We start from the raw sequence: 21,585 nt of genomic DNA on the forward strand, positions 1-21,585 counted from the left end.
TTTCATGTAATTCAATATATACTCCTCTCTCTCTCTCTCTCTCTCTCTCTCTCCTCTCTCTCTCTCTCTCTCTCTCTCTCTCTCTCTCTATATATATATATATATATATATATAATATATATATATATATATATATATATATATATATATATATATATATATATATATATTATATTGAACAAAGCTACAGCCACGAAGGAAAATTGAAACACTGGAGATGCTAAGTACCTACTTTCGTCTTATCACCAAGACATGGTCACAGCAACTCTTGGTAATAAGACGAAAGTACTTAGCATCTCCGGTCTTTGAATTTTCCTTCGTGGCTGTAACTTTGTTCGTATAATCATCACATTTTTTATTTCTTCGTGATTTAAAATGAAACACACATAGGCTGAATCCACAAGAAATGTTTAGAGAGAAACGACATAGTGCCAAAAACTTTTGTGTATTTGACACTTCTGTGGGGCACTGCTCTATGCCCTGAAGATGTGTTAAATACACGAGAGTACTTGGCCTGTTGTTTCTTTTGAAGCATTGAATGTATACATACATACATATAATATACATGTATGTATATATGCCTTATATTCATTACATTATTACATTTAGACTTTCATTAGGATTATAAATTATATATCATGGAATTATTAGCCTCTAGCTCTGAATAATCTGTATTCCATGCAAATGAAGGTATGTCTTCTGTTTCTTCTAAGAAAAATCGAATGCATGAACCTGTTGTAATTATTTGAATGTTGGGATTACAGATTTTGAATGTAGTACCTTTTTTGTATGAAATGTAGGCTATTTAGTTCTATGAATAAGATAGTATTTAGTTCTATGAATAAGGTATTATTTAGTTCTATGATCAAAGTATACTCACCACAGTGGATAATGAGGTACTCGTTGAACGGACGGGACATGTGAATGATAGAAATGGAAAATGGTGAGTGTTCATAGTTAAATATTATTTAGTTTGGTTGCCTGTACATTTTATAATGGAGAAGCAATTGCTAACTTCAGATAATGCAATAAAAAATGAGCAAATGTTTAAATTTTTTTAGTTTTTTTTTTTTTAAATATCAGAAAAGTATTTTCAGTAATAATTACTGTTCCTGTTAGCAGCAGCTTTTAAGAGAATTTTTATCAATTCATAAACTTAATCATTTAAAACTAATGGTTTGATAAAGTATTTATGGAAATTTGATAAAAGTTGTTGATTTTCCGATTATACTTCCACGTTTTTTTCATCGGTAGAAATGGTAGATTTTTTTTTATTGTGTCTTGCCTTATGGGTTTTAGACATAAGAATCGTTCCTATCATATTGTTATGTTTGGCTAACTATTTATTTGTTTTTTCTTGGTTCCAAGTGCAACATGCTCTACTTTAGTACAAGAATTACGCTAACAGATACGTTATTTATAAAAATCTCATAATCACACTAATCGCTAAAATGGCGGAAAACTCCACATAGATATTAGTGTATATGTTTAAAAATACTTATGCAACGGGAGCTTTCGAGAACTTGGTCGATTCCCTTTATCGATCTGACTGATAAAGAGAATTGATCAGATTCACGAAAAATTTCGTTATAATGTAGATACATGCATTAAGCTACAAATGTCCTTTAATATGCAACTCGTTCTACCTCAAAATTAATATATTTTCATTTTTGTTAACCGAAGAGGAATGTTTTAGTTGATAATAATTTCGTCCTGTCGTGGATTCAAACCAGCGCACAGAGGAGAAATCAGGACTTCAGTGACGTTACCGAATATTTTCAATGTAACAAATAGAATTGGAATTGGATTATAAAATTTAGGCCAATCGCTACGACCTAGAAGGTCATTTGGCGCTGAAAATGAAGTTGAAACGATTCTTAGGCGAGGGTGGAAAGTAAGATCGAAGAAAGAGAATATGAACGAAGGTATAGTTAAAGGAATGAAAGATGCTGCAGCTAGGGGCCGAAGGGACGTTGCAAAGAACTTTAATTAATGCCTGCGGTGCAACTCGAGTTATACTGGCGGCGTTACCTCCCCTACCGGGTTAAAGTGCATAAGTATTTCACTCTCAATTGAACTTAGAAACTTACATTCACACGGGGGCATATCCGTCAGGTTCCACGTCTGCCCGTCGCAGTAGCTGTAGTAGTAAGGGTCCATGTTGACGAAGCGCCCTCCCACGCAGTAGTAGGCAACTAATGTTCCAATCGTCTTGATTCCTGTGTAGTTGTATTGAATAGTGTTGTATGGAGGCAGTGGGTCCGAACTGCAGGCTGTGGGCAAGGAAGGATAACAGTTAAGAAGTGCGTAAGCTTATGGAACGTAGGTTTACTCTCACACATTTTATATGACTATATATATATATATATATATATATATATATATATATATATATATATATATATATATATATATATATATATATATACATATATACAGAGCAACATGGATACGAGAGCATACTAAAGTAGAGGATATTCTAACAACAAGAAAAAGATATGGATGTGGGCAGGACATATAATGAGCATGTCAGATAGCAGATGGACAAAAAGAATAACAGAATGGGTCCCTAGAGATTGCAAACGAAGCAGGGGAAGGAAGATAAGACGATGGATTGACGAGCTAAGGAAATTTGTGGTATAGAATGCCATAGAAACAGACATCTTGGAGGCCTTTGTCATGCAGTTGACTAACAATGGCTGATGATGATGATGATTATATAGTATATATGTATATATATATATATATATATATATATATATATATATATATATATATATATATATGTATATTTCTATCTAGAATCTACTGGTCACTTTTTACCAGACACGTCTGCAATTTTAATGACCACAATACCCTCTCGTTTCCTCGATTTCTTCCCGCTTCGGAAGCGCTTGTCGCTACTAAGCGTAGATCCAGATGAAGAGAGAATTGAAGATATTCTGACGGCCGGGTGAGACTCGAACTCGCATCTGGATTATCAGAACGGGGCAACTGTTATGTTTAGAAAATTGGCCTTTAAAATCGACATGTTTCTGGTGATTTTTGTTTAGTAGTCCGTACATTTATAGATAAGCCTCTTGACTGGACACTACGAAATCCTAAATTTTTGAGGGGAAACGACAAATAATCCTTTTACGTCAAGATTCAAACTGAGGTTAGGAGGGACTAGTAGACATAGACGACCCCATCAAAATATGCAAGTGTTGGATGGGATAAGGTGTTCTTAATATAATAAAATGAACTAATTCTTATATAGAGAGGATGTTGAAAAAAAAGATGATATGCACTCCCTTAGTTTGAGCTTATGTTTTGATGGGCAAGAAACTACTTATTGTCCTTTTGTATTGAGTTATATGAGGTGGTCACTGTTCTAACGAAAGAGAAAAAAAAAAAAAGTCATTCACATTGAAATGCGATGGTAACTGTTCAAACGCAAAAGAAAAAAAGTAATTTATGTTGAAATAAGGGATGGTAACTGTTCTAACGAAAAAGAAAAAAGTAATTTACGTTGAAATGGGATGGTAACTGTTCTAACGAAAGAGAAAAAAGTAATTTACGTTGAAATGGGATGGTAACTGTTCTAACGAAAGAGAAAAAAGTAATTTACGTTGAAATGGGATGGTAACTTCTAACGAAAGAGGAAAAAGTAATTTACGTTGAAATGGGATGGTAACTGTTCTAACGAAAGAGAAAAAAGTAAATTACGTTGAAATGGGATGGTAACTGTTCTAACGAAAGAGAAAAAAGTAATTCACATTGAAATGGGATGGTAACTGTTCTAACAAAAGAGATAAAAGTAATTTAGTTTTGAAATGGGATGGTAACTGTTCTAACGAAGAGAAAAAGTAATTTACATTGACATGGGATGGTAACTGTTCTAATGAAAGAGAAAAAAGTAATTTTACGTTGAAATGGGATGGTAACAGTTATAACGAAAGAGAAAAAAATTCACATTGCAATGGGATGGTACTGTTCTAACGAAAGAGAAAAAAAGTAATTTACGTTGAAATGGGAGGGTAACTGTTCTAACAAAAGAGAAAGAAGTCATTCACATATGGATGGTAACTGTTCTACCGAAAAGAGAAAAAAGTAATTTATGTTGAAATGGATGGTAACTGTTCTAACGAAAGAGAAAAAAGTCATAGGCGTTGAAATGGGATGGTAACTGTTCTAATGAGAGATAAAATAGTAATTCACATTGAAATGGGATAGTAACTGTTCTAACGAAAGAGAAAAAAATCATTCACATTGAAATGGGATGGTAACTGTTCTCACATTGAAGTGGGATGGTAACTGTTCTAACGAAAAAGAAAAAAGTAATTCACATTGAAATGGGATGGTAACTGTTGTAACGAAAGAGAAAAAAGTAATTCACATTGAAATGGGATGGTAACTGTTCTAACGAAAGAGGAAAAAGTCATATAGGCGTTGAAATGGGATGGTAACTGTTTTAACGAAAGAGAAAAAAGTAATTCACATTGAAATGGGATGGTAACTGTTCTAACAAAAAGAAAAAAGTAATTCACATTTAAATGGGAGGGTAACTGTTCTAACGAAAGAGAAAAAATTCATTCACGTTGAAATGGGATGGTAACTTCTAATGAAAGAGAAAAAAAGTAATTCACATTGAAATGGGATGGTAACTGTTCTAACCAAAGAGAAAAAAGTAATTGACGTTGAAATGGGATGGTAACTGTTCTAACGCAAGAGAAAAAAAGTAATCACATTGAAATGGATGGTAAACTGTTCTAAAGAAGGAGAAAAAAGTAATCGACGTTGAAATGGGAGGGTAACTGTTCTAACGAAAGAGAAAAAAGTAATTCACGTTGAAATGGGAGGGTAACTGTTCTAACGAAGAGAAAAAAGTCATTCACGTTGAAATGGGAGGGTAACTGTTCAAACGAAAGAGCAAAAAAGTCATAGGAGTTGGAGTGGGAGGGTAACTGTTCTAACAAAAGAGAAAAAAGTAATTCACATTGAAATGGGATGGTAACTGTTCTAATGAAAGAGAAAAAGGTCATTCATATTGAAATGGGATGGAAACAGCTCTAAGAAAAGAAAAAAAAGTAATTCACATTAAAATGGGATGGTAACTGTTCTAACGAAAGAAAAAAAATAATTCACATTGAAATGGGATGGATGGTAACTGTTATAACAAAAGAAAGTAAAGCAATTCACATTGAAATGGGATGGTAACTGTTCTAACGAAAGAGAAAAAAGTAATCACTTTGAAATGGATGTAACTGCTCTAACAAAAGAGGAAAAAAGTAAAATTCACATTGAAATGGGATGATAAATGTATAACAAAAGAGAAAAAAGTAATTCATATTGAAATGGGATGATAACTGTTATAAAAAACAAAAGAGAAAAAAAGTCATTCACATTGTAATGGGATGGGTAACTGTTCTAACGAAAGGGAAAAAAGTAATTCACATTGAATGGGATGATAACTGTTATAACAAAAGAGAAAAAAGTAATTCACATTGAAATGGGATGGTAACTGTTCTAACGAAAGAGAAAAAAATAATTCACATTGTAATGGGATGGTAACTGTTCTAACGAAAGGGAAAAAGTAATTTACGTTGAAATGGGATAGTAACTGTTCTAATGAAAGAGAAAAAAGTCATTCACATTGTAATGGGATGGTAACTGTTCTAACGAAAGGGAAAAAAGTAATTTACGTTGAAATTGGATGGTAACTGTTCTAACGAAAGAGAAAAAAGTTATTCACATTGAAATGGGATGGTAAACGCTCTACAAAACAAAGAGGAAAAAAGTAATTCACATTGAAATGGGGAGGGTAAATTGTTTTAAAGTAAGAGAAAAAAGTAAATTTGCATCTGAATGGGATGGTTACTGCTCTAAAAAAAGAGAAAAAGGATTTCACATTGAAATGGGTATGAATAACTGTTATACAAAAAGAGAAAAATTAATTTCACATTGAAATGGGATGGTACTGTTCTAACGAAGGAGAAAAAAAGTCATTCACATGTAATAATGTGATGGTAACTGTCTCGAACGAAAGGAAAAAAAAGTAATTAATGTGTTTTGAAAATGGGATGGTAACTGTTCTAATGAAAGGGAAAAAAGTAATTCACATGGAAATGGATGGTAACTGCTCTCACAAAAGAGAAAAAAGTAATTTTCACATTTAAATGGGATGGTAATTGTTCTAAAGAAAGAGAAAAAGTAATCGACGTTGAAATGGAGGGTAACTGTTCTGATCCTAAACGAAAGAGAAAAAGTAATAGATGTTGAACTGGTGGGGAGGGTAACTGTTCTAAACGAAGAGAAAAAAGGTCATTCACATTGAAAATGGGAGGGGTAACTGTTCACAACGAAAAGAGAAAAAAGTCATAGGAGTTGGAATGGGAGGGTAACTGTTCTAACAAAAGAGAAAAAAGTAATTCACATATGAATGGGGATGGCAACTGTTTCTAATAATGAAAGAGAAAAAAGGGTCTTCACATTAAATTGGATGGTAAGGTTCGAAAGGAAGCGGTGGGCGTCTAGAAAGAGGAAAAAAGTAATTGAAATTGAATGGTAGGGTAACGTTTAACTAACGAAAGAAAAAATAATTCACGAAATTGGGAAATGGGTAGGGGAATAATTGTTCTCAAACGAAAGAGAAAAAACAAACTAATTCATATGGAAATGGGTGGTAACTGTCTAACGAAATCAGAAAAAAGGGTAATTCACCGTTGAAAAAAGATGAAAAAGGGTACTTTTCTACAAAAGAAGGGAAAAAAGGTAAATTCAACCCCCGAAATTGGCATGAAATGGGTAACTACTGGGGCTTCTAACAAAAGAGCAAAAAAGTAATTCACTTGACGAAAAAAAATTGGGGAATGGTAACTGTTCTAACAAAAGAGAAAAAAGTAATTCACTTATGGGATGGTAACTGCTCCTAACAAAGAGAAAAAGAGTAATTCCAATTGAAATGGGATGATAACTGTTATTATGCCAAAGAGAAAAAAGTATTTGTTTTCCATTTGGGAATGGATGAATACTGTTTATAACAAAATAGAAAAAAGTTCAAAATTCCCTTGTAATTGGATGGTGCTGTCTAACGAAAGGGAAAAATTAATTCACATTGAAATGGGGATGGATAACTGTTATAAAACAAAGAGAAAAAGTAATTCACATTGAAATGGGATGGTAAACTGTTCTAACGACACGAAAAAAGTAATTCACGATTGTAATGGGATGGTAAACTGTTTCTAACGCGAAAACGGGAAAAAGTAATTTTACATTGAATTGGATTGGTACCTGTTCTAACGAAAGAGAAAAAAGTAATTCACATTTTAATGGGATGGTACCTGTTTTCTAAACGAAAGGGAAAAAAGAAAAAGTCAATTTATGTTATAAATGTGATGGTAACTTGTTCTCAAACGAAAGAGAAAAAAGTAATTCACATTGGGAAATGTGGTAATGGTAACTGCTCTAACAAAAGAGAAAAAAGTTTCCCTTGAAATTTGGGAAGGGTAATTGTTTTAAAGAAAAGAGAAAAGTAATTCCACATTGAAATGGGAGGGTAACTTGCTTTTCCCAAAGAAAAGAGAAAAAAGTAATTTCAGCATTGGTAAACAATGGGATGAATAACTTGTTTATAACAAAAGAGAAAAATTAATTCAACATTGGAATGGGATTGGTACTGTTTCTACAAAGAGAACAAGTTACTATCACATTGTAATGGGAATGGTAACTGGGTTCTACGACAGGGAAAAAAGTTAATTACGTTTTGTAAATGGGAAATGTAACTGTTTCTAAAAAACAGAACGGGAAAAAGTAATTACATTGAAATGGGATGGTAACTGCTCTAACAAAAGAGAAAAAAGTTAATTCACATGAAATGGGAGGTAATGTTGTTAAAGAAGAGAAAAAAGTAATTCCATTGGAATTGGGATGATAACTTAATAAACAAAAGAGAAAAAAGTAATTCACATTGAAATGGGAGGTAATTGGGTTTTTAAGAAGAGAAAAAAGTAATTCACATTGCAATTGGATGGTAACTGTCTAAACAAAGAGAAAAAAGTTAATTCACATTGAAAATTGGAAATGATAACTGGTTATAACAAAAGAAAAAAATAATTCATTTGAAATGGGAGGGTAATTGTTTTGATGAAAGAGAAAAAAAGTAATTCAACATTGAAATGGGTGAATGGTAACTGCTCGTAACTAAAAGAAAAAAAGAAAAAAGTAAATTCAACATTGAACAATGGGCGAGATTGGTAAACTAGTTCTAACGGAACGAAAGGAAAAAGAAGTAATTTCACATTGTAATGGGATGGTAAACTGTTACTAACGAAAAAGGGAAAAAAAGTTCAATTGTAACGTTTGAAGATGGGATGGTAACTTTCTAATGAAAGAATAAAAAAGAAATAAGTCATTGCACCAATTGTAATGGGATGGTAACTGTTTCTAACAAAAGGGAAAAAAATAAGTAAATTTAATCGTTGAAATTGGATGGTAACTGTTCTAATACGAAAGAGAAAAAAGTTTATTCCAATTGAAAGATGGGATGGTAAACTGTCTGCTCGAACAAAACGAGGAAAAAAAGTGTAATTTATACATTGTTTAAATGGGAGGGTTAATTGTTTTGAGAAGTAAAGGAGAAAAAAAAGTAAATTTAGCAATTTGGAAATGAGGCTGGTTACTGGCTCTGTAAAAAAAGCGAAAAAAGATTTTCAAGCATTGGAAATGGGCATGATAAGTGGCCTTTGTAACTAAAGAGAAAAATTAATTCACATTGAAATTGGGGATTGGTAAACTGTTGCGCTAACTAACGAAATGGAAAAAAGTAATTCACAAATTGTAATGGGGATGGTAACTGTTCGAACAAGAAAGGGAAAAAAAGTAATTTCATGTTTTGAAAGAATGGGCTGGTACTGTTCTTCATGAAAGGGAAAAAAAGTAAATTGTCAGCATGGAAATGGGATGGGTAACTGCTCTAACTAAAAGGAAAAAAGAATAAAAGTGAAGTTCACATGTGAATGGGATGGTAATTGTTTAGCTAAAGAAAGAGAAAAAAGTAATCGACGTTGAAATGGGAGGGTAACTTTTCTAACGAAGAGAAAAAAGTCATTCACATTGAAATGGGAGGGTATCTGTTCAAACGAAAGAGAAAAAAGTCATAGGAGTTGGAATGGGAGGTAACTGTTCTAACAAAAGAGAAAAAGTAATTAACATTGAAATGGATGGTAACTGTTCTAATGAAAGAGAAAAAGGTCATTCACATTGAAATGGGATGAAAACTGCTCTAAGAAAAGAAAAAAAAGTAATTGAAATTGAAATGGTAGGGTAACTGTTCTAACGAAAGAGATAATTCACATTGAAATGGGAGGGTAATTGTTCTAACGAAAGAGAAAAAAGTAATTCATATGGAAATGGGATGGTAACTGTTCTAACGAAAGAGAAAAAAGTAATTCACGTTGAAATGGGATGGTAACTGTTCTAACAAAAGAGAAAAAAGTAATTCACATTGAAATGGGATGGTAACTGCTCTAACAAAAGAGAAAAAAGTAATTCACATTGAAATGGAATGGTAACTGTTCTAACAAAAGAAAAAAGTAATCACATTTAAATGGGATGGTAACTGTTCTAACGAAAGGGAAAAAAATAATTCACATTGAAATGGGATGGTAACTGTTATAACAAAAGAGAAAAAAGTAATTCACATTGAAATGGGATGGTAACTGCTCTAACAAAAGAGAAAAAAGTAATTCACATTGAAATGGGATGATAACTGTTATAACAAAAGAGAAAAAAGTAATTCATATTGAAATGGGATGATAACTGTTATAACAAAAGAGAAAAAAGTCATTCACATTGTAATGGGATGGTAACTGTTCTAACGAAAGGGAAAAAAGTAATTCACATTGAAATGGGATGATAACTGTTATAACAAAAGAGAAAAAAGTAATTCACATTGAAATGGGATGGTAACTGTTCTAACGAAAGAGAAAAAAGTAATTCACATTGTAATAGGATGGTAACTGTTCTAACAAAAGGGAAAAAAGTAATTTACGTTGAATTGGGATGGTAACTGTTCTAACGAAAGAGAAAAAAGTAATTCACATTGTAATGGGATGGTAACTGTTCTAACGAAAGGGAAAAAAGTAATTTATGTTAAAATGGGATGGTAACTGTTCTAACGAAAGAGAAAAAAGTAATTCACATTGAAATGGGATGGTAACTGCTGTAACAAAAGAGAAAAAAGTAATTCACATTGAAATGGGAGGGTAATTTTTTTAAAGAAAAAGAAGAAATAATTCACATTGAAATGGGAGGGTAACTGCTCCAACAAAAGAGAAAAAAGTAATTCACATTGAAATGGGATGATAACTGTTATAACAAAAGAGAATAAAGTATTCACATTGAAATGGGATGGTAACTGTTCTAACGAAAGAGAAAAAAGTCATTCACATTGTAATGGGATGGTAACTGTTCTAACGAAAGAGAAAAAAGTAATTCACGTTGAAATGGGATGGTAACTGTTCTAACGAAAGGGAAAAAAGTAATTAACATTGAAATGGGATGGTAACTGCTCTAACAAAAGAGAAAAAAGTAATTCACATTGAAATGGGAGGGTAATTGTTTTAAAGAAAGAGAAAAAAGTAATTCACATTGAAATTGGAGGGTAATTGTTTTAAAGAAAGAGAAAAAAGTAATTCACATTGAAATGGGATGGTAACTTCTAACAAAAGAGAAAAAAGTAATTCACATTGAAATGGGATGATAACTGTTATAACAAAAGAGAAAAAAGTAATTCATATTGAAATGGGAGGGTAATTGTTTTGAAGAAAGAGAAAAAGTAATTCACATTGAAATGGGATGGTAACTGTTCTAACAAAAGAGAAAAAAGTAATACACATTGAAATGGGATGGTAACTGTTCGTAACGAAAGAGAAAAAAGTCATTCACATTGAAAATGGGGATGGTAACTGTTCTAACGAAAGGGAAAAAAGTAATTTACGTTGAAATGGGATGGCAACTGTTCTAATGGAAGAGAAAAAAAGTAATTCACATTGAAATGGGATGGTAACTGTTCTAACGAAAGAGAAAAAAGTAATAGATGTGATGGGAATCTGTTCTAACGAAAGAGAAAAAAGTAATTCACATTGAAATGATATCGTAACTGTTCTAACGATAGAGAAAGAATTCATTCAAGTTGAAATGGGAGGGTAACTGTTCTAACAAAAGAAAAAATGTAATTCACATTGAAATGGGATGGTAATTATTCTAACGAAAGAGAAAAAAAGTAATTAACATTGAAATGGGAGGGTAACTGTTCTAACGAAAGAGAAAAAAAAGTAATTCACATGGAAATGAGATGGTAACTGTTCTAACGAAAGAGAAAAAAGTAATTTACGTTGAAATGGGATGGTAACAGTTCCAATGAAAGAGAAAAAAGTCATTCACATTGAAATGGGATGGTAACTGTTCTAAATAAAGAGAAAAATGTTATTCACATTGAAATGGGATGGTAAACAGTTCTACGAAAAGAGAAAAAAGTAATTTAACATAGAAATGGATGGTAACGTTTCTAACTAAAGAAAGAAAAAGTAAAAAATTCACATTAAATGAATGGTAACCTTGTTTCCTAAACGAAATTGAAAAAAGTAATTCACGGTGATGGGAATGGTAACTGTTCTAATGGTAACGAGAAAAATGTCATTCACGTGAAAATGGGATGGTAACAGTTCTAATGAAAGAGAAAAAAAGTCATTCACTTGAAATGGATGGTAACTGTTCTAAATAAGATAAAAATGTTATTCACATTGAAATGGGATGGTAAATGTTCTAACGAAAGAGAAAAAAGTAATTCACATTGAAATGGAATGGTAACTGTTCTAACGAAAGAGAAAAAAGTAATTCACATTGAAATGGAATGGTAACTGTTCTAACGAAAGAGAAAAAAGTCATTCACGTTGAAATGGGAGGGTAACTGTTCTAACGAAAGATAATAAAGGCATTCATATTGAATGGGATGGTACTGTTCTAACAAAAGAGAAAAAAGTCATTCACGTTGAAATGGGAGGGTAACTGTTCTAACGAAAGATAATAAAAGGGTCATTCATATTGAAATGGAGGGTAACTGTTCTAACGAAGAGAAAAAAAGTAATTCACATTGAAATAGGAGAGTAACTGTTCTAACGAAAGATATTAAAGGTCTTTCATATTGAAATGGGAGGGTAACGTTCAAACGAAAGGAGAAAAAATGTAATTCACATTGAAATGGGAGGGTACTTTTCTAACGAAAGATAATAAGGTCATTTACATTGAAATGGGATGGTAACTGTTCTAACAAAAGAGAAAAAAGTAATTGTAACTGTTCTAAAGAAGAGAAAAGTTGAAAAGAGAAGTGGCCAATTATACATTGAACATCGGAATAGCAGGTAACCACCCTGTTCAACTAACAACGAGAGAGTAAAGAGGTAAATTACAACCCTGTTTAACGAAAGAGAAAAAAGACATTTACGTTGAAATGGGAGGGTAACTTTTAACGAAAGAGAAAAAAGTCATTTACGTTTTAATGGGAGGGTAACTGTCCCAAACGAAAGAGAAAAAAATTCATTCACGTTAAAATGGGATTGGAACTGTTCTAAACGAAGAGAAAAAAGTCATTTACTTTGAAATGGGAGGGTAACTTTGTTCTAACGAAAGAGAAAAAGTCATTTATGTTTAAAATGGGAGGGTAACGTTTTAACGAAAGAGAAAAAAAGCATTCACGTTGAAATGGGGATTGGTAACGGTTCTAACAAAAGATAAAATGTCATTCGCGTTTGGAAATGGGATGGTAACTGTTCTAACGAAAGAGAAAAAGTATTTCACGTTGGAATATGATGGTAACTGTTCTAACGAAAGAAAGAAAAGAAAGTCATTCGCGTTGAAATGGGATGGGTAATGTTCTAATGAAAGAGAAAAAAGTCATTTACTTTGAAATGGAGGGTAAACTGTTCTAACGAAAGAGAAAAAAGTCATTTATGTTAAAAAGTGGAGGGTGACTGTTTTAACGAAAGAGAAAAAGTCATTCACGTTGAAATGGATGGTAACTGTTCTAACAAAAGATTAAAAGTCATTCGCGTTGAAATGGGATGGTAACTGTTCTAACGAAAGAGAAAAAGTATTTCACGTTGGAATATGATGGTAAACTGTTCTAACGAAAGAGAAAAGAAAATCATTCGCGTTGAAATGGGATGGTAAACTGTTCTAATGAAAGAGAAAAAGTCCATTCGCGTTGAAATGGGATGGTAACTGTTCTAAACAAAAGAGAAAAGTCATTCGCGTTGAAATGGGATGGTAACTGTTTTAACGAAAGAGAAAAAAATTCATTCACGTTAAAATGGGAGGGTAAACTGTTCTAACGAAAGAGAAAAAGTAATTCACTTTGAAATGGGATGGTAACTGTTCTAATGAAAGAAGAAAAGTGAATTATGTAAATGGGAGGGTAACTGTTCTCACATTGAAATGGGATGGTAACTGTTATAACGAAAGAGAAAAAAGTCATTCACATTGAAATAGGATGGTAACACTTCTAACGAAAGAGAAAAAACTCATTCACGTTGAAATGGGATGGTAACTGTTCTCACATTTAAATGGGATATTAACTGTTCTAACAAAAGAGAAAAAAAGTAATTCACATTGAAATGCGACGGTAACTGTTCCAACGGAAGAGAAAAAAGTCAATCACGTTGAAATGGGATGGTAAATGTTCTCACATTGAAATGGGATGGTAACTGTTCTAACGAAAGCAAAAAAAGTTATTCACGTTGAAATGGGATGGTACTGTTCTAACAAAAGAGAAAAGTAATTTGCGTTAAATGGGAAATGGGAGGGTAACTGTTCTAACGAAAGAGAAAAAATTCATTCACGTTGAAATGGGAGGGTAACTGTTCTAACAAAAGAGAAAAAAGTCATTCACATTGAAATGGGATAGTAACTGATCTAACAAAAGAGAAAAAAAGTCATTCACATTGAAATGCTACGGTAACTGTTCCAACAAAAGAGAAAAAAGTCAATCACGTTGAAATGGGATGGTAACTGTTCTAACGAAAGAGAAAAAAGTCATTCACATTGAAATGGGATGGTAACTGTTCTCATATTGAAGTGGGATGGTAACTGTTCTAACGAAAGAGAAAAAAGTCATTCACATTGAAATGGGATGGTAACTGTTCTCATATTGAAGTGGGATGGTAACTGTTCTCACATTGAAATGGATGGTAACTCTTCTAACGAATGAGAAAAAAGCCATTCCAGCCGTTGAAATGGGATGGTAACTGTTCTCACATTGAAATTGGATTGGTAACTTTTAACGAAAGAGAAAAAAGTCATTCACATTGAAATGGGATGGTAACTGTTCTCATATTGAAGTGGGATGGTAACTGTTCTAACGAAAGAGAAAAATTTTCTATCACGTTGAAATGGGATAGTAACTGTTCTTACATTGAAATGGGATGGTAACTGTTCTAACGAAAGAGAAAAAAGTCATTCACGTTGAAAAGGGATGGTAACTGCTCTTACATTGAAATGGGATGGTAACTGTTCTAACGAAAGAGAAAAAAGTCAGTCACGTTGAAATAGGATGGTAACTGTTCTAACGAAAGAGAATAAAGGTAATTCATGTTGAAATGGGATGGTAACCGTTCTAATGAAAGACAAAAAAGGTCATTCACATTGAAATGGGATGGTAACTGTTCTAACGAAAGAGAAAATGTCATAGGCGTTGAAATGGGAGAGTAACTGTTCTAATGAAAGAGAAAAAAAGTCATTCACGTTGAAATGGGATGGTAACTGCTCTTACATTGAAATGGGATGGTAACTGTTCTAACGAAAGAGAAAAAATTCAATCATGTTGAAATGGGATGGTAACTGTTCTAACGAAAGAGAAAAATGTCATTCATGTTGAAAAGGGATGGTAACTGTTCTAACGAAAGAGAAAAAAGTTAATCACTTTGAAATGGGATGGTAACTGTTCTAACGAAAGAGAAAAAAGTCAATCACGTTGAAATGGGATGGTAACTGTTCTAACGAAAGAGAAAAAAAGTAATTCACATTGAAATGGGATGGTAAACCTCACTTTAAGCTCGAATACCCCTTTTCCCCTCAAGGCGCCTTATATGACAAACACTGCTCCAGCTTAGGATGGGACACAATCCCTCTGGTAGCCAACCTATTACAGCACTCGCACATCCCTGTATAATTACATGGTTTGGGCAGGATTAATAAAGTACAGGGTTAGACCATTTCGTCGTTATTGCTCATATTTGTGACGTCATTGGTAGGTGGCCATAAAAGAAAACCAAGAAAACAAATAAATTAAGGTTCACTATGGGAATTAGTTGCCCACACCCTTTCTCTGTCTCTTTCACGACCTTGTGTGAGAGAGGTCCCCGTTCATCTCCAGGTACTGGAAGATAGTTTCCTTGTTCTTCACTCTGGTGGGGTTAAATACTGACTAATGACTTTTTTTTACTTAAGCATCAGTCAGATCAGCCATGTGACGTCATGCGTTAAATTGTCCTGTTTTGGTCGGAAGCGGTCTAATCGTTTACTACTCGGGTTTGGGGCTCTTGCTACTTACTGTTGAGACAGGCGAAATTTGCTTCGTATCCCAGCCACACCGTGCCGTTGTACGTTATCGTTATGTAGGACCGTCCGTCGGAGAACATCGTGTTGTTCGGGCAAGTGAAGTTGATCTGGAGGTCCTGCCAGGCCAGGCCTCCAGGGGGAAGCCCTTGAATGGTCATTTCAGGAGGAAGGTCCGGGAAGGGTACATTCACCGCTGCAGTGGGATGACAGGGTGAAAGAAACGGTAATTTTTTTTCCATTCTGTTTTTCTTACGTGTTTTTTGAATGATGAAACCAGAAAGTTTTCATTTTTATAATGTTTTGTCATTTTAATATTGGAAAAGTTATTACCTTCCACACAGTTTTTGCGGTTTTGTATAAGCTTCTAATGATTCTTTTGTCCATAACCCCCCCTTTTTTAATAAATGCTTTGCTTTCACTATGATGTCGATTTCCAATTTATAGTTATGTTTCAAAAGGGATGGTAATATAAGAGACATACTCAAGACGGTTAAAGTAAATATGTGAAATCCAGGGATTCAACAGAATCCTTACGGAATAAGTGAAATGTCCCATTCACTTAGGAACATTTTATCCCTAAGGGATACTAGCCCCTGGGAGATTTAATCTTCCATAAGTTCATTTGATCCCCCAGTGGCTGGTACTGAACACGGCGAAATACATTTGACCCTCAGGGGCTGGTACTAAACACAGCGAAACATTGTAGATGAGTAACTGTTTCGTCGCGATTAGCACTGCTGCCATATTTTCTTAAACTCGTTCAAACTTTCCCTCGTGTATGGATGATTAAGGGAAGTGACCGCCATGGGTCACAGTAAAGGCCCGTTCACACGGTCAAGCTTTGCTCGACAAACTCTGTTCGATGTGACGTCAGAAGCGGAGAAACAGCAAATAAGGTTCTGACTTTTCCCACTTCTGACGTCACATTGAACAAAGTTAGTCAAGCAAAGTTCGACCTCCATTCATCGGTACAAAAGCAAAACACGGAAATCAAAACATTATACCACTTGGACCTTGCTGTACATTTTTCGAGTTGCTTGATGCAAAATTTAATTATGGCTATATATATATATATATATATATATATATATATATATATATATATAAATATATATATATATATATATATATATATATATATATATATATATATATATATATATATATATATATATATATATATTATATACTATATATATATATATATATATATATATATATATATATATATATATATATATATATATATATATATATATATACTATATATATATATATATATATATATATATATATATATATATATATATATATATTATATATATATATATATATATATGAACCCTAATTAAATTGTGTATGTGTGTGTTTATATGTGTTTACAAATATATATACCTTTTATATATATAAGTATTTACGTTAAACGTAAGTATACATACACATATATTACTTTACAAAGCTCCTGATTGGCTGTTAAAAAGCCGATCACAGGGCTGGAAACGCTCAGTCTCTCTTGAGAGTTCACATGGGTAGGATATATGTTCCACCTCTCCTGAGGGATAAGTCTCAAAAGTATCCCTCAGGAGAGGTGGGACATACATCCTGTCTATGTGTACTCTCTCGAGAGACTGAGAGCTTCCAGCCCTCTTCGAGAGAGATAGAGTTTCCAGCCCTGTGATTGGCTTATTAACAGCCAATCAGGAGCGTCATAAGGGACTGGCCTAGACATCAAATGCACGGTTGATGTGAATCTACTATAGCCCCTCGTGGATCAAATGTTCCTCTAAGGGAATTGGTCATTTCACATATTCCCTACGGATTTCGTGAAGTCGCCGGATTTCACATTATTTACTATAACATATACAAGGGGCAGTGTTTAGAGAAGCGTGTGGTGAGACATAAGAACAAAATAATTTGATCAGTATTTATTGCATATCATTAAATAGAGATCACGACTGCTCAGTACTACTCACGTGTTCGACAGACCATGAGACCGGGATCAACAGTGGTCCAGTTGCCGTTGTTTTGGCAAGTTACGACCTTCGTTGTATTTCCATCGCCCAGTTGCTGACCGGCGGGACATGCCAGCGTCACCTGGAGAGAAATAAGAATATTATGATGTCAGCCTGAAACGGGAAAGGTTATATATATATAATATATATTATATATATTTATATATATATATATATATATATTATATATATATATATATATATATATATATATTTATTTATTTATTTTATTTATCTATATACGAGATATTTTCCTTGCTAGGAAAATCAGGGGATTTTTATATAGAAAAAGTAGTTCTTACTATATTTTGATTTTTTTTTTATGGTGAAGGAGTCAAGATTGAATATATTTGCCCAGATCGAACTTCAGTACTGCCAGAAGAGTTTGTTATTTGATTTTTCATGTGATGGAAAATTGCGTTTTAAAATGGCAGATTTTTTTTTTTTTTTTAGAAATACAGAGGAAATGAGAAATTCCACATTCTGAAATGAATGAAATGAGATATTTCAATTTAGAAACCTGACGTGTGCAGTTTTCTCTGGCGCAGTTCCCGAAATATTTATAAAACAAACAACTGAACGCGTGGAAAGATTATTTATCATCGATTTATAATTGATAAAAATCATTTTCGTTTTCATCTGATGATTAAAACTGTATCTAGGTGTCGACTCGTCTTAATGTCAGAATTGGTAGAAGCTGCAATAATATTTACTAAGGAAATATCTTTTAATGAAGTTCTTAAAGTAGGTTGATAATATTGATGTTCGTCGATACTGTGTGCTACTGGAATATTTTTCTTTCACAGAATGACCAGTCTTCCAGTTCTTTGCTACAAAAGTGAAATGAAATTATATTTTGGGTGATTTATAACTGTCAACCTGCTCCGTGAAATAACGTTCATAAAGTAGGTGTTCCCGCCTTTGGATGCGCAGCGGATGGAGAGGAAAATTGCATTGCGATAAGATACACTTCTTACTAGCGTCTGAGATGATCGTGTGATGCCATCCCAGGTGGTCGTTCCATTCAGTGGTGCCCCTTGTGGATTTCCTAAGCATACTGTAGAGAGAAACAGACCGGATTGAGCATTATTTATTAATATTCATATTCTTATTGTGTATACACTTACGATATATGACGGTTAAAAAAAAAGTTAAGTATATCTTAGTTTTTACCAGACCCTGGGGCTGGCCCGAAGGATTAGATATTTTTACGTGGCTAGGAACCAATTGGTCACCTAGCAACGGGACCTACAGCTTATTGTGGAATCCTAACCACATTATATCGAGAAATGAATTTCTGTCACCAGAAACAACTTCCTCTGATTCCGCATTGGCCGAGCCGAGAATCGAACTTCGGACCACCTGGATTGGTAACTGAGCGCCCACTCGTCCCAACGAGGAACTTATGTATATATATATATATATAATATATATATATATATATATATATATATATTTATATATTGACGGTAAGACCATTAACTTACAATGCGAGCTTGACAGAATAGGATGCCTCTATGCGAAAGGAGATTAAATGCTTCGTAACAAACTACGGAAAACAACCAGATAAACAGATAGAAAAGCATATATACACTTAAATACAGAACAGCTTAGAAGTTAATAAGAAAAGTAAATTTCATGTGGCAGAATTACGGCCTCTGAAATTAAGGGGAGCGTCCGGCGACCCATGGGATCCGGAAACCCATTTTGGGTTTATGACGGTTTTGGGTAGGAAAACCACTCTACTTTAAGTTTCAAACAGTTTTTTATGAAATATGTATAAATCATGGCTAAAAAGACTTTAATCTACACTTATCTATGACCCCTCTAGCGCGGGGGTCACGCAAGCAACACGAATCCAGTAGGGAACTTTTTTCTGTCCTGAGTGCCGGAAAATTTTTTCCTATAGTATCCGCCTAATTTAGAGATTCGTGTTTCTAAATGAACTCAACGTTTTCTTTGAAAGATATGAGTTGGGTAAATGAAAGAAATGCCAGCCTCGTAGGTTCTGTTCATTTCTTCGTCGTAGATATTTATAATGATTTTGCGTCATTATCATATTGATGGTAGCATAAGGTAATAGAGATGATAATCAAGTAAGCTAAAAGCGTGAAATGTGGGCAGTGATAAATAAAGACAAGTGTATAATCGCCCACATGCATTGTTTGTTTACAGTGTCGGCTGTTCATTTTTTTTTTTTCGTCTGCTCATAAATAGATCAATATTTTCTTTTTATATTTATGTTGAAAAAAGTATTAAGTATCTGAGACAATTGTCAAGTAATCGAAATGTGTCATATTTGCCCCAAAATGAAGACAAATGCAAGCGTATTTTGCTTCCCTAATGTCGTAGCCTGTCGTCTGCTTGTTTATTGTCAATAGCCCTATATGGAATCGTGATTATGCCTTTTCCTTTCCTTTTTCCATTTTTATTCATAGTTTTTTGGACTGAAAACTGTACAGCAGTCAGCCTGTCTGACTGTTTTGCAACACAACTGGGGTTATGCTGAATCTTATCCATTGCTAAAGACTGAATTTGGAAATGTGACTGCATCAAACGTGAAGTATTTGCAAGGTCGAGATTCAGAGAGAAAGAGACATTCATTACAGGCATCCAAACGTAAAGGTTCAGAACAACATAGAACAACAAAAAGAAGCAAGGTTGAAGAAGACCCAGATTATGGTGCTGGGGCTCACTAGAAAAAGGTGAAAGAGAGAGAGAATGAGTGAATACAAAGGAGGCCCTTTCCTTATCTGAAGTTATAAAATTCAAACTTATGTATACTGAATTCTATTCAACCAATCTCAATAAAAATTACAGTATACGTTTATAAACATTGTTTCTATATATCCTCCAAATTTCAAGTCTCTAGGTTTACTTCAGAATTTACAGATGTAAATGTAGTATATGAAAACTTTGACGCTCGTTTTCTCAAAACTTAGATTTTCGGAAAAAAATTAATTTAACTTTTTTGTTTATTGACCGATTTTAGTCATTCTAAAACCAAATAATAGAGCATTAAAATGTCTAAATATTCAAAGCACACAGTTATAAGTTTTTAGTAGAGAAAATTATCCTTCAAATGGTTTTTGAATGAGAAAAATCGGTAGAAAAACAAAAAAGTTCATTAAGTTTGAAAAAAACCCATTTTCCCACATGGTTAATGTAAAGTGGACGCCCTCCTTAAGGGAATCATCATTCTTTATAAAACTCCAAGGAACAACAATGCCTTAGTTATACAGTAAAGGGGTGATGCGAAAGTTCAGTAGAAGAAGAACTAGTATAAACAAGTTTGATGTTTCTGATTGGCTGCTTCTCTGAACGTAACGTAAAATCCTGAATCATATCTTCCCATACATGACTAGGGAACTGAGTAGACGTGCACTCTCGACGTCGCGTGGTTCGGAAGTCACGTAAAGCCGCTGGTCCCGTTGCTGAATAACCATTGGTTCCATGCAACGTGAAAACTCCTCACAAACAAACAATAATGGAAATGAAAAGAGCGCGGAGGTTATAAAAATAAGTAAGACTTTTTTTATTATATTCCTATTTTTTGTGGATTTGAGTTCCTTGGTTAATGTTACAAATTTTATTAGCTAAATCGAATTTGTATGAATTTGTTATTGAATTAAGTATCATCTGGAATTTAAGACTATTTAGAATTCTAGTAATTATATAGTATATATATCATTATATATATATATATATATATATATATATATATATATATATATATATATATATAGATGATAGATGTATATTATATATATTATGTAATGTCAGTTGTCTTTATAGTTAAGCAACTGGATGAATATTTTCGCTAAGAGTAAATGAACAAGTGGATGGTACCCACCTTGAAGACAGGTTGTTAGGTTGAAATTGGCAGGCTGCCAGGTCAAGTTGGTGTGGCAGGTTTGGGTATGACTTGCGACGGCGTTAGGATACAGCTGAAAAGACAAAAAAGTTCTTTCAAATAACA

At 33.4% G+C, this 21,585-nt stretch overlaps 1 protein-coding gene across 1 annotated transcript in view; it reads right to left on the reverse strand.

The window, feature by feature from the left end:
- Positions 1 to 268: 268 nt before the first annotated feature.
- The window catches only part of LOC135222902 (uncharacterized), a 54,016-nt gene continuing 32,699 nt past the window's right edge, over positions 269 to 21,585 (reverse strand). Inside the window, exons 10-14 of the mRNA XM_064261294.1 lie at positions 21,460 to 21,553; positions 18,584 to 18,663; positions 17,568 to 17,688; positions 15,587 to 15,787; positions 269 to 2,273 (exon numbers count right to left, since the gene is read on the reverse strand). Coding sequence (XP_064117364.1) covers positions 2,014 to 2,273; positions 15,587 to 15,787; positions 17,568 to 17,688; positions 18,584 to 18,663; positions 21,460 to 21,553 — 756 coding nt within the window. The 3' untranslated portion in view covers positions 269 to 2,013. The remainder of the gene's footprint in view (positions 2,274 to 15,586; positions 15,788 to 17,567; positions 17,689 to 18,583; positions 18,664 to 21,459; positions 21,554 to 21,585) is intronic.

The sequence above is a fragment of the Macrobrachium nipponense genome, chromosome 8 (assembly GCF_015104395.2).
Source record: "Macrobrachium nipponense isolate FS-2020 chromosome 8, ASM1510439v2, whole genome shotgun sequence".
Lineage (NCBI taxonomy): Eukaryota > Metazoa > Arthropoda > Malacostraca > Decapoda > Palaemonidae > Macrobrachium > Macrobrachium nipponense.